At 40.8% G+C, this 14,344-nt stretch overlaps 1 protein-coding gene across 2 annotated transcripts in view; it reads right to left on the bottom strand.

Annotated features, from left to right (window-relative positions):
- Nucleotides 1-559: 559 nt before the first annotated feature.
- Nucleotides 560-14,344, bottom strand: part of NFE2L3 (nuclear factor, erythroid 2 like 3) — a 30,738-nt gene continuing 16,953 nt past the window's right edge. Inside the window, exons 2-4 of one of the 2 annotated variants that reach the window (XM_017527022.2) lie at nucleotides 8,000-8,179; nucleotides 3,587-3,670; nucleotides 1,161-2,840 (exon numbers count right to left, since the gene is read on the bottom strand). In XM_017527022.2, coding sequence (XP_017382511.1) covers nucleotides 1,614-2,840; nucleotides 3,587-3,670; nucleotides 8,000-8,179 — 1,491 coding nt within the window. In that variant the 3' untranslated portion in view covers nucleotides 1,161-1,613. Of the gene's footprint in view, nucleotides 2,841-3,586; nucleotides 3,671-7,999; nucleotides 8,180-14,344 lie in introns of both variants that reach the window. The other variant, XM_037737920.1, reaches the window with a different exon arrangement.

The raw sequence follows: 14,344 nt of genomic DNA, 5'->3' as shown, positions 1-14,344 counted from the left end.
GGGAGGCTGACGCAGACATTTGAGTCCAGGAGTTCAAGGCTGGATCTGTGATCAGGACCACTGCATTTCAGCCTCAGTAACCAGTGGCTGAAAGCATTTTCTCCACTGTATGTTCCTTATAGAGGCTTGAAAAGAATGCTGTCTGATAAGCAGGGGCTCATGTGACTGTACTTAGTTTTGAAACAAATTGGTACTGTAAAACTTCCTGCTATGGACTGAAATGTTTTATATGTATCCTTAAATTGTGTAAACATGAAGCTTAAGACATCTGAAGTACTCCCTTTCAAAAAGCAACCTGTCAGGAACACCATGAGTCATTGAAGGTACAATACTTGTATCTAGAAGCATGTCTGGCAAAATGGCGGCTTTGGAACAAAATTTCATCATAAAAATCCGACTGTATATATAAACAGCACTCCTAGCCCAGGATACTTACGTGATAGTCTACACTGTCAGGAATTCCTGTGGCAGAAATACCTGAGACTTCATTCTAAAATTTGGATAATAAGCATTAGACTAATAGTACAGATTAAAATTTTAATGTTCCCCAAACTTGGTCATTGTTTTCAGAAAATTCACAATCTTCTGTTTACTGTGCCAATGAACTTGTTAGGTTTTCATTTCAAATGCTATTATTTCTAGAATTTACCCTACCCTGGTTTATTTTCAAATTCACCTCTTCCCCCTCCCCCATAGCTGTTACCCATTTTAAATAGTTTAGATGGTTTCACTGTCTTGACTCTTCTGTTTTGTTTAGATGGCTTCTAATGATCTGGTGAGATCTCAGTATTATAAGATGTGAGACCATCCCTTCAGGCTAGCTTTACTACTGTCAGATTTTATGGATTTAATATACGCTTAAGGAGTTCTGTTTATGCAGGTAGCCCATTCTCTCTGGTTACAGGAGGAAGGCCTGTGGCTTAAACTACCAGCAACTATTGGTATTCAATGCACTCTAACATAGTATTCTGTATTAAGTATTTGGGGGGTGGATCTCCCTTATTTGGGCATACTATGTGACTTCAGTTTGGCTTGAGTCTGACTAAGTTTTGAAAATCACTACAATGCTCTATTTGTCACCTATATTCCTTAATTGTGGGTATTTTGGGAAGGAAAGGTAAATTTGCTGCTTTAGATTTCTGTATAAAAAGGAAAGTTAATTTTTAATACAAATACATTTATTTCCACAAAGCAAAATTTATAAGTTAAATAGATTAAAATGTTGTTTGAAAAGCTCACTATAGTGCTAACAAAGTAGTAAGGATATTCCGCATTTTAAAAACTGAAATACCTCTTAAAATAATTTCATCCCCAGTGTTAGCTCTTTTTGAAGTAATTTACTAAAAAGGATGGCTGCCAAAGTGGAAAGTCTTATTAATACAAGTATTCATGAATCTTGTATACAATGTAATTAGGACAATTTTGTGAAGGGTTGTGGCTCCCCTGGATTTCCCAAGGGTGTGATCTTGAAGTCCTGTCCTAAACATTTGTCCACATAAGCTTCAAAACACAGCCTGAGTTATTCAAGTAGCAGTGCTATAATACGAAGTTTCAGTGGTTTCTGATTCAAAGAGTCAGTTTCTGAACATGAGTACTTCACATAGAGTCCATCTTCAGTTTCTTCTCTCTTTTCTCTTTCCTTTTTGGGTTTCCTTCTTGTGGCCTGAGGCCACCAGTTCTTTGGGTATTATCAAGATACTTCCATCATGGCTACACTGAAGAGCATAGAGGTTTGGATTAACTGGCCTACCTTGGTCATCTCTTAATCTACTAAAAACATCACGATAAAGGTCATGCAGTTTCTGTTTCATTATGTTAATAGCTTTGTTACATTGTGCTCGCTCCCTCTTTAGCGTTTCCTTCTTTGCTTGCAAGTTACATACGTCATATTCTAGATTCAAAATTATGTCTAATTTGCGTTTACGACAGTTCTGAGCAGCAACTTTATTTTTCCCTCTTCGTCTGATGTCGCGGAGTAGTGAGACTTGTAGGTCTGTCAAATAGTACCTACTTAACATGCTATTGAAAGAATCAACAGGCATGTGGACAATTTCATCTACAGAAAAAGGGACATGCAAAGCTTTAGCATGCCGTTCGTCACGGCTCAAGTTTCTATCTGCGTCTTCAAGGTACCTACTCCTTATTTTCTGTGACTTCCCAGGCCATGAAAAAGGTTCAGAAGTAGACTCTGGTGCACTTGGCTTTAAGTGGTAAGTGTGGTTATGAAATATGTGTTGAAATGTAAGATCCCCATGGAAACCAGAATCATGATCCACGTGACAAAGTTTACTGGGTTCTTGGTAGTAGCCTCCTACAGCACCTAAGTCATAGTTACTACTATAACCTGTAGCACCTTCATCACACACAGAGGGAGAGGAATTATATTTGGTGACAGAGGTACTGTTGTGACTTGAATCCAAAGAAAAGCCAGATTCAGAATCCAGTTCATCAAAAAGCTGAGAAATATCGATTTGATCCAGGTCGTTTTCTGTGGCGAGTAATGACATTAGATCTATCTCATCAAATATATTTAAGTCAAGGTCTTGGCTTGTTAGATTCCGCATATGATTGTCAACAGGTGGGAGATATCCTGTCAAATTAGTTCCAGGAGTCTGCCCAGGATTAGTGGTATGAGAATGAAACTGCAGAAATGGTTCTTGGGGCTGTGAAGTCTTTGCTACTGGCTCTCTTATAAATGTATTGTTGGGAGAAAGCAAGATGGCGTCATGAAGATTCACATCCTGGCTTATAGCTTGGCTGAAGGTTACATGATGATGTGCTGAAGAATTCATGCCATCACTGATACTGCCTGGAAGAGGAATATCTCCCAGTGAGATGCCCTGAAAAACAAAGGAGAAACACTTTAAACATATAGCTCTACTTCTGAAGCAGTCCTATAACCTAACACAACCTTCCTCACTTTTGTCAGTTCCTCTGTGTTTAATAGGGGTATACTGTTGACAGTAACTCCCTAGTTAAAATACAGGCAATACAATTATGTGAGTCCTAATCAGAATACTTAGACTTGAAGTAAATAATTCTGCATAATGTAGAAATTAAGATTGATTAGTATAAAAGCTGACTGGATTTTGTTATTAAAGAAATCTAATATTACAGTCTTGTAATTTACTACTTTATATAGTAAGATGCAACTTGAATCCTAGCCGTTGGCAATCACATAGTGGAGGGTCAGGGATAATAAGCTACAGTGAAGTAGTCTGTGAAAGGCAGAGGTTTAAAAGACTGTAAGGCTATTGTCAATATTGCTGCAATAAACATGGGGGTGCAGGTGTCCCTTTACACAGATTTCCTTTCCTTTAGATAAATGCCTGACGGATTACATGATAGTTTGACTTTGTTTTTTGAGAAACCTACATGCTGTTCCATGACTGGTCCATATTTGATTATACCTTTGGGATTATTCAGGAAGAGGAATGCTATACGTGTTTGGTTATTTGGTTAATTTTAAGTTGAAGTGCTTCTGTAAAAATGAGCATTCCTTTGTCATTCAGGTAAAGGAGCTATATTCACTAAAAGGTCAGTGCAGTTAAGTTCCTATGAGGATAAAAGCCAAGGTTCCAATTACCTCCAGTGAATTTTCAGGCTGTGATGAAAGCAACTGGAGTAAGTCTTCCAGAGAGAGAGAAATATCTGTCCCATTCAGATGTCCCTGTAGAGAAACAAAGATGTATAAAAAACTGAACTGATTGGGGCTTTAGGCTTTATCTTTAAAGGATTACCAGGTCTTATCTCCACACTGGGTTTTTATCCCTATTCCTTGGAAGTTTTACATTTTATTTTTTGAGATGAGGTCTCTTGCCCAGAATGGAGTGCCGTGGCACAATCTGCTCACTATAACCTCTACCTCCCAGGTTCAAAGGAGTCTCCTGCTTTAGCCTCCTGAGTAGCAGGGATTGCAGGCATGTACCATGCGTGATCCACCCACTTCGGCCTCTCAAAGTGCTGGATTACGGACGTGAGCCACTGTAGCCAGCCTATTTCTCTTACAGTACTCAGTATTTCAACATGCATATTTAAACTCCAAAGCTCATCAGTATCTCTATTCCTACCCTAAACATCTTCCATATAATTTTTGGCTAGTATTTTTAGTTTCAATTTATTTTGCCCCTCCATAGCCAACCTTCCCAGTTGGTTACACAATTACATAATTTTGCCAGGTCGGTGGCTCACACTTGTAATCTCAGCACTTTGGAAGGCCAAAGCAGGAACCCAGGAGTTGGAGACCGGCCTGGGCAACTAGACAGTCTCTACAAATAAAAATTAGCTGGGTGTGGCAGTGTACCTGTGGACCAAGCTACTCTGGGAAGCTGAGTGAGGCAGGAGGATTGCCAGGGTTCAGGAGGTTGAGGGTACAGTGAGTAGTGACAGCTCCAGCCTAACAGAATGAGGTTTTGTCTCAAAGTAATTTTTATAGTCTCTACTTAAATTTACTCTTCTTTAACCATTACCCATCGATGTTTCATCTCTCACTCCTGGCCTTCATGGTGTAGCTTCTTTGTAGTTGAAATAACTCTTCAAAGTTCTTAGAGACTTTTGAGACAGTCTCACCATTTCCCGGGCTGGAGTGCAGTGGTGGGATCTTGGCTCACTGCAGTCTCTGCCTCCCGGGTTCAAGTGATTTTTGTGTCTTAGCCTCCTGAATAGCTGGGACTATAGGCATGTGCCACTATGCCCAGCTAATTTTTATACTTTTAATAGAGATGGGGTTTTGCCATGTTGGCCAGGCTTGTCTCAGAACTGACCACAGGTATCCACTTGCCTTGGCCTCAAAGTGTTGAGATTACACGCGTGAGCCACCGTGCCTGGCCTGTGTGGAGTTATTTTGCCTTCACGCTAAAATGATGGTAAAAGTATCAGGTTTAATGTTTTCTGTCAGTACTCTGTAAGGCATTTATTACTACTGGTAAGTTTGTTCGGTGCTATTTATAATGAACCTTTTCTATCTCAGGTAATTTAAAAGATTTGTTTTTCCTTAGTTCTTCATGTTCTGTTTCAATGTGATATGTCTGGGACTTAATTTGTTTTCATTTACTTTGTTAGGAGCTCTGTGTAGTCCTTTGAGGACTTTTCTGGAAATATTTTGCCATGAACTTGCTTCTCTTTCATATTTTGTAGTTGCTTCTTCTGAGACTCCTATTAGAAGTAACTTAGATTCTTCTCTATCACTGTCTCAGTTTTGCTTTCATACTGTGCATCTTCTCTGTGGTACATTCTAGATAATTTTAGGTCCTTCTAACTTGCCTTTTTTTTTAGCTGTTCATACCACTTTCACAGAATTTTCAATGAAAATGACTACTTTTTTTATATCTAGAATTTCATTTGTGTTCTTTTCTAGATCTGCTTTTCCTTTTTTCATGATAGTCTGTTCTTGCTTTATAGACTTCCTTCATGAACAATTTAAACACTGATTTTAGAATCTTTTTCAGAGGACTAGGAATCCTGACTTTTGCATATGCTGACTCATGACGATGTCATTTTAAAAAGGTGAGACCATTCAAGAGCTGCAGTTAGGGAACTGAAAAAGATTCTAAGGGCATGTTTTCAGGTGTGAGATGGCCAGCAAGTGGTTCAGAGAGCCACCTGGAGAGGTGTGATGTAAGTATACCACTGAACATTCAGGTAGAGTCCTAAAGGACCAGCTGCAGTGGAGATACATTTGCCCCTGTCAAGGGAAAGACTCCCAGCTGTGGGGCCAGGAGTCTCCAAAGAACCTATACAATGAGAAAGTGCCCATGTGACAAAGAGTTGTATAATATTTAAATGTATCACATGGTCAAGAGAAACAATTTCCTACATACTGTCAACCCCAAAGAAATCAGGGCAGGAGGCCACATAAAACTGAAGGAAGAATTTTAGCTCAGTGCCTTTTGTTTTGGATTTTTTTTTTTTTTTTTTTTTTTTAGACAGGGTCTTGCTCTCATCCAGTCTGAAGTGCAGTGCATGATGACAGCTTACTGCAGCCTCAACTTCCTGGCTCAAGTGATCCCACCTCAGCCTGCAAGTAGCTGGGACCACAGGCACACACCACTATGCCTAGCTAATTTTTGGTTCAGTGTTCTTGAGAACCACACTGGGTCATACATTTTTTTTTTTTTTTTCTGTTGCCAAGGTTGGAGTGCACTGGTGTGATCACAGCTCACTGCAGCCTTGACCTCCCAGGCTTAGGTGATCCTCCCATCTCAGCCTCCCAGGTAGCTAGGACTATAAGAACAAATCACCACACCCAGCTAATTTTTGTAATTTTTGTGGAGCTGGTTTTTACCATGTTGCCCAGGCTTGTCTCCAACTCCCCAGCTCAAGTGATCTGCCTGCTTTGCCCTACCAAAGTGCTGTGATTACAGGCATGAGTAGCTGCACACAGCCACATTGGGTTATTCTTACCAATTGCTGCACCGGGATAGCCAGAGGGATTTTTATGAGTATCTAGAATTTATGGGACCTGCCCTAGATTTCACCAAGGGGTTCTAGGTGGAAACTGGAGGGGCAAGGGAGTGGTAGATAGGCAAAGAGAACAAATCTGTTTTCTGATTTCATGCCAAATGATTGGGAATACTATGGTGACAGCTGTCTGAAAAGGGTCAGGGCATGCTACTCTCCATCCTCCAAGGTATTCAAAACACAGCCCTAAACTCCACCTTCTGGGAAGGGGACACACTAAAGCAGGTGATGGCTGAGAACCATCAGGGCATGACCTGCAAGGGTGTGCCTTCCAGGTAGAAATGTCATGTGGTTATTGAATATTTCTGGAGCATCTGTTTGCCATGCTTGTGGGCAGGACCTCAGCAGGGCTTAAAAGAAACCAGATACAGCCTAAATGAAAGGAGGGGGAAGCATAGATTGCAGGAAGAATCAATCCCTTCAGCCTGGCTCCTGGAGTTCATCTTTCTACACCTCTTCTCACAGCTGAAGAGTAAGGTGAGCCGGGCATGGTGGCTCATGCCTGTAATCCCAGCACTTTGGGAGGCCAAAGTGGGTGGAACACCTGAGGTCGGGAGTTCAAGACCAGTATGACCAACATGGAGAAACCCCATCTCTACCAAAAATATAAAATTACCCGGGCGTGGTGGCACAGGCCTGTAATCTCAGCTAACTCGGGAGGCGGAGGTTGTGGTGAGCCAAGATCGTACCATTGCACTCCAGTCTGGGCAAAGAGAGCAAAACTCTATCGCAAAAAAGTTAGACAATGAGGAGCCAATGAGGTAGTCCCACTGGACCATGGATCCCAACGGTTCAGCCAGGCTGCCAGGAGACTGAACAAAGATTTCAGCACAAGCCTTAGCTGATATCATGGATGACTGGCTGTAGGTTGGCCCTCGGCTTTCTCTCCTGGACTAGGCCAGCCTGGCTGCCTGTTCATGTGGCTGGTTGAGGACTCCTAGGTTCACCATTTCTTCATCTCTTGCCTTGGCAAACATAATTAGGAAAACCTGCTAGCAAGGTCCTGGAGGGGGGTGTGTACATACGCACACAAAATCTTTTTAAATTGAGTTTTGCTTTTGCTCAGGCTAGTGTGCAATGGCATGATATCGGCTCACCACAACCTCTGCCTCCTGGGTTCAAATGATTCACCTGCCTCATCCTCCCAAGTAGCTGGGATTATAGGCATGCGGCATCACACCCGGCTAATTTTGTGTATTTTTAGTTTAGACAGGGTTTCTCCATGTTGGCCAGGCTGGTCTTGAAGTCCTGCCCTCAGGTGATCTGCCCACCTCAGCCTCCCAAAGTGCTGGCATTACAGGCCGGAGCCACTGGGCCCGGCCATGCACACAAAATCTTGAGTTTAACCACAGAAAACAATTGTATGGGCTAATTTGTTTATAAATCAAATTATTACTTCCATAACTTAAAGATATAGGTATTTTCATAGATTTGATAATAGTACAGCATACTTACATGTTCATTCTTGACACACAATGTCAATGCCACAAAATCTACATTAAAACCAAAATGGCAAGGCTGGAATATTCTGACAGGTTACCTCATTTCTAGATTCAGTGCTCTTTTCTGCCTCCCAATCAGGTTTCTCGGCTATTTTGTTTTCATCTTCATTATTCTGCTGAAATGAGTTCTCTTTCTGGGCTGACGCCCTTTCTTCATTTTCCTCATGCTGGGAACTATGATCCACACCTTCATGCTTTTCTCTTAGTACCTCGTTCTTCTAGGAAAGTACCAGATAATGTGCTTAGTAGAAATCTATATTTCATCAAATGAGCAAACGTCTTTAAAACTGCATTGTGCTTATTGTTCAGTGACCATGAAAACCCACAAGTCAAAAGCTAAGACTGGCATTTCATTATTTCAGTATCAAAGAAACATTTAATTCAGAAACAAAGGTCAGTTTTATGTCCTGTCCTGAGACAGGCTGTTCTAATCTGTGCAGTTTAATAAACATGCACTTATAAGGCCCCTGAATTTAAAATACTCATGAGTTAGATTTGGAAATTAATGTTGCCAGTGGGCAGTTTTTACTTAGTTTTCTGTTGAAAATCAAACAGCTAAGTTGGAAGCAAACACTGATAAATAGTGGAAAGTATTATTACAAACTATTGTGGTTCTCTCTGGAAGGTTGGGAACAGAGTGGGAAAGAGTTTATTACTTCACTTTATACATATCTGTTTGAATATTTTACAACAAACATTCCTTTTATAATCAGGAAAATGATAAATATAAAACATCTCTACAAATCTATACTTATTTACCCAGATAAATCCTTCTACCTTTTAATTTACATTATAATGAGACCTAAATAATTAAAAGACTAGAGAATTCTTTTAAACATTCAAATATGGTTACCATTTAGTATGTACTACATATTCAGATATTTTCAACTATGATATTAAAATCTCTCTGGATATGTTTTTCCCTCTAACATCAAAGCTTCTCAAACTTTTTCACAATTTGTTTCTTCCAGGAACAAGACACACTGGCACACCCCCTTCCCACCAAACCACAGAAAAAAATAATATTTTTTTAAGTGAAAGTCAAAGATACGAAAATTTACAGATGTGAGAAGAAAGGAGAAAAATCAAGGCAAGATAAGGAAAAAAGGAGGCTGATGTTCTGCTGGTCCTCTTGCATTACTGGCTTCTGTGTGTGCCTACCTTTGACACTGTGCCTTTCCTCTAGACGTGTAGATGATGTTTGGTCTTAGAGCTCAATCAGTCTCTCCCTTTGTACATTCTGTTATAACCCTGTTCGTATGTTTAAGATACTGCTCCTGCTACTGTCCCCTGTCTTCTGCATCAACAATTGTTTCTCATCTACTTGAAAATTCCCATCAGCCTACTACTACCATACACGAATACCCCGCACCTTCAAAAACACCTCCCTTGGTCCCACACTAGTCTTCAGATCCCATCCCATTTTTCTGCTCCCCTTTAATGCAAAAACATCCAAAGAGTTATCTGCACTCAGTGTTTTCTCTTTACCCATCAGCAAAATTTGACTTAGTTACCACCTCCTCCTGAAAACAGCTTCTTCACCTGGCAAACAAGTACCTCTCTCTCCTACCTCTCCAAGAACTTCTGCTTTGCTGATTCTTCATCCCTTTGATACCTAAACACAGCAATATGTCCCAAGCCTCAGTCCTCAGGTCCGCTAAGTGCTCTACCACTTCACAGCTCTTGTATTTGCGGCCCTTTCTGCCTGTATACTCTCTCAACCCTCTTATCCTCCTGCCCCCAGATCTCTTCAAATATTTACCATCTCACTTTCCTTTCTTAATCACTCTATATCAGAAAGTACATCAATAACTATTTCCCTTATCTATTTTTTTCTTTTATTCCCTGTGATCAGTTGACATATTTCCCTTATCTTGCTTTATTTTTTTCTCCATAGCATTTAGCACCAGCTGATATAATATCATGTTTGTTTGCTGTTGTCCTACTAGAATGCTAGTTTTTTGAAGGCAAGGACTGTTTGGTTCCTGCTATATGGCCACTTCCTAACCCAGATCCCGGCACATAACAGACCCTTACTACATATTTGTTGAATAGCTGAACTCTTAGACACAATATTCTCAGACTTTGATAGAGATCTTACTTCTGATGCGTTGTTCTTTCCTGCAACTACAATACTATCTAAATCTGGGGAAGGAAGAAAAGGTAACTGATCACTTTTTACCTCTCATCTTTTGCTAAGGTAAGGTTTTTTGTTGTTGTTAAACCTGAAGATTATCAAATTCAAAATTTTGGATACCTGAGGCACCTAACTTTGTTTAAAAATTTGCTGTTGGTAGACAGAGAAACTTCTAATCTCTAAATCAAATGATCTATTTTAGAACCATGAAACAAAGTCTCCTTAATCTGTAATATGTGCATTAATACAACTCACATGGACAAACATGCAAACACAAGAATGTTACCTATAATATTACATAAACAATAACAGGGAAACAAGTGGTTCATATATATCAAGCCAATAAAGTAATCGATCAAGCAGACTTTTGTCTGGGAAAGCTTTTTTTGTGGGGAAAACTTTTAGAGTGTAATGAATTGGTAACAAAGGTATAGAAGATGACTTGCCTGAAAACTCGGGAAGATAAGGATTAAAGGCAGAGAAATTCTATGTGACCAAAATTCACACTACAAGAAGCTGAAATTAGGTCAAAAATCCTATTATATAATAATGGATCATAACTCATTGAATAAAATGAGTTGAATAAAAGAATCAAAGAGTACACTCAAATATAAACAACCAAATAAATGAAGGAAAAAGGAATTTTTTTCTTTTTTTTTTGAGATGGAGTCTTGCTCTTTCGCCAGGCTGGAGTGCAGTGGCACGATTTTGGCTCACTGCAACCTCTGTCTCCCAGATTCAAGTGATTCCCCTGCCTCAGTCTCCTGAGTAGCTGGGACTACAGGCACTTGCCACCACACTGAGCTAATTTTTTTTGTATTTTAGTAGAGAAGGGGTTTCACCATGGCCAGGATGGTCTCCATATCCTGATCTCATGATCTGCCTGCCTCGGCCTCTCAAAGTGCTGGGATTACAGGCATGAGCCACCGTGCCTGGCTGGAAATCTCTTTCTCATAGAATACAAACAATAAACATAAAAGGAGAATGACGAATTAGAAAACCATCAATGGAAGCTTAATTTATGGAGTGAAAATTTCATGAGAAATCCAATAAAGTAATCTCAAAGTATCTGCAGATTACCTGTTAATTACAAAGAGAAAAGTAATTACAGGAGAAATCTGGCAGACACCATCTTAACCAAATGGTCAACTGTATCATCAAAATATGGAGTTAAACCAACATTGTGGTCTCCTGATATGGAGGACAATACCATTTCTGTGGTTTTCTCACCAAAAATTCACAACCTCAATCTAATCATTGAGGAAACATCAGATAAATCAAAATTGAGAGTCATTTTTGCAAACTAACTGATTGATGCCCTTCAACAATCTAAAGGTAAAGAAACACCAAGAGTGAGGACCGTTTCCACATTACAGAACTCCTGGGCTCAAGCGATCCTCCTCCCTCAGCCTCCTGAGTAGCTGGGACTACAAGCACGTGCCACTGAGCCTGACAACTCTTTTTTTTTTTTTTTCTTTGAGACGGAGTTTCACTCATGTTACCCAGGCTGGAGTGCAATGGTGCAATCTCGGCTCACTGCAACCTCCACCTCCTGGGTTCAGGCAATTCTCCTGCCTCAGCCTCCTGAGTAGCTGGGATTACAGGCACGCACCACCATGCCCAGCTAATTTTTTGTATTTTTAGTAGAGACAGGGTTTCACCGTGTTGACCAGGATGGTCTCGATCTCTTGACCTCGTGATCCACCCGCCTCGGCCTCCCAAAGTGCTGGGATTACAGGCTTGAGCCACCGCACCCGGCCCTGACAACTCTTCTAATATTTACATTTCTTATTTCATTTTCTTGTCTAATTGCTTTGGCTATGCTTCCCAACTGATGCTAAATAATGGTGATACCTGATATTCTTGCTGATGAATTTAATGAGAATGCTTCACCAATAAGGATGACTTGTATTTAAGATACAGTCACAGTCATTTTAAATTGAGTATCAAATACAACATTAGTGCTGGGAATATGATAGTGAAAAATACAATCAGACCCTGCCCCCTTCACGTCTTACATTCTATTTTTATTTTTGTGTAGAGACGGGGTCTTGCTATGTTGCCCAGGCTAGTCTTAAACTCCTGGCCTCAAACAATTCTTTCCACCTTGGCCTCCCAAAGCACTGGGATTATAGGTGTAGGCCATCACTCCTGGCCAGATTTCACATTCTAAAGAGAGAGGGAACCAAAAATACGAGTGAACTAATGAAAAACTCCAAGTTACGGTAAGTGAAAGAGAGCTAGGTATGTGAAAAAAGGAGACAAAGGAATTCAAGGCATAGATAATATCCAAACAGTACTCATTTTCCTCTTACCATAGTTTATTTAACTGGCTTTTTTTTCTTTAGAGATGGAGTTTTGCTCTTGTCACCCCGGCTGGAGTGCAATAACGCAATCTTGGTTCACTGCAACCTCCACCTGCTGGGTTCCAGTGATTCTCCTGCCTCAGCCTCCCAAGTAGCTGGGATTACAGGTGTCTGCCACCATGCCCAGATAGTTTTTGTATTTTTAGTATTTTTGTATGTTATATTTTGTAATTTTAGATGATGTTTCTCCATGTTGACCAAGCCTGTCTCGAACTGACTTCAGGTGATCCACCCACCAGCCTCCCAAGTGCTCGGATTACAGGCATGAATCACCTGTAATTGAATCGCCTGTAATGAATTACCTGGTGCGGTGGCACCCAGACTACCTGGCCTCTGTTTTTCCTTTTTTTTTTTTTTTTTTTTAAGATGGAGTCTAGCTCTGTCACCCAGGCTAGAGTACAGTGGCACAATCTCAGCTCACTGCAACCTCTGCCTCCCAGGTTCAAGCAATTCTCCTGCCTCAGCCTCCCAAATAGCTAGGATTACAGGCTCATGCCACTATGCCTGGCTAATGTTTTGTATTTTTAGTAGAGATGGGGTTTCACCATGTTGGCCAGGCTCCTGACATCATGATCCACCCACCACGGCCTCCCAAAGTGCTGGGATTACAGGCGTGAGCCACTGCACTTGGCCCAACCTTAACAGTAGATATTTAGTTGTTTCTAATCTTATAACAGATACTAAAATCTCCTCACCCATACCTCTTTGTACACGTGAAGTAGGATACATTCCTAGAATTTATGCTGGGTCAATGGATATGTATATTTTTAATTTGATGGATTCTACTGAAAAGCACTTTTAAAAAGTTTGTGCCAATTAAAATTCCTACCAACAATGGATAAAAGTGCCAATCTGATAGATGAAAACTGGTGATCATGGCTTACTGCAGCCTCAAACTCTTGGGCTCAAGTGATCCTCTCAGTTTCCCCAGTAGCTGGGACTACAGAAGCATGCCATCATGCCTGGCTAATGTTTGCTTTATAGCGATAAGCGTCTTGCTATTTTGCCCAGGCTGGTCTCAAAACTTCTAAGCACAAGCGATCCTCCCCACTCAGCCTTCCAAAGGATGGAGTCACGCAGGCTAAGAGTGACTCATGGTTTTCTCTGATGTGCTTTTTTAGGCCTTGGTATCACTGTCAACCTGGTTTTGAAAAAAGAATTAGGAAGCTTTATTTAACATTGGAATTCCTTATACTTTGAATATTTGAAAGAATTTCCCTTGAATTCTCTCAGTGCCAGGAGTTTTTTGTTTTTCTGAAGAAACTATTCTGAACTTTTTAAACTTCTTTCATGGGATATACCAACAGACATCCAAAAAGGCTGTTCCAACCTACACTGCCATCTGGTATGTGAGCATACCCACTTCCTCACACCCCACCTACCCTGGGTTTGTTTCCTAACATTTGCTAATTAAAAGGTGAGAAACATCTCATTAGCAGGACAATCTTGCAGGTATCAGTGCACATAGGAAACACGTGGTGAATATGAAGATAGGAGAGGTGGGGATAGATTCAGAATGTTACAGTGCCTGCCTGCTCTTCAAGATCAGCAACTGAAAGAGCCAAGGGAGGAAGGCAGTGGCTTCTCCTGTGGGTGTTTCTTCTGTAGCCGGGTAGAGAGAGGCAGGAAAGGAAGACAGCAAGAGGTGGGGGCCATGTCACTTCAGTGTTGAAAACCCGGTTTCCTGAGAGGGCCCCTTCCAGCTCTGACATTCCAAAGGTCTATGAATAAGTGACCGTATAATTCATCACCAAACCTGTCCACTTCTGAGAGGGTTAGAGGGTGCTATTAACAATTAGGCTGGGCAACAAGCATAAACCAGAACTATCCCGTATGGTGACCCACCTGAGGCCACAGGGGAAGAAGAGATTGCACAGCTC

The sequence above is a fragment of the Cebus imitator genome, unplaced genomic scaffold, assembly GCF_001604975.1.
Source record: "Cebus imitator isolate Cc_AM_T3 unplaced genomic scaffold, Cebus_imitator-1.0 Scaffold45, whole genome shotgun sequence".
In the NCBI taxonomy this organism is placed as follows: domain Eukaryota; kingdom Metazoa; phylum Chordata; class Mammalia; order Primates; family Cebidae; genus Cebus; species Cebus imitator.
This window is presented reverse-complemented; position numbering and strand designations above follow the sequence as displayed.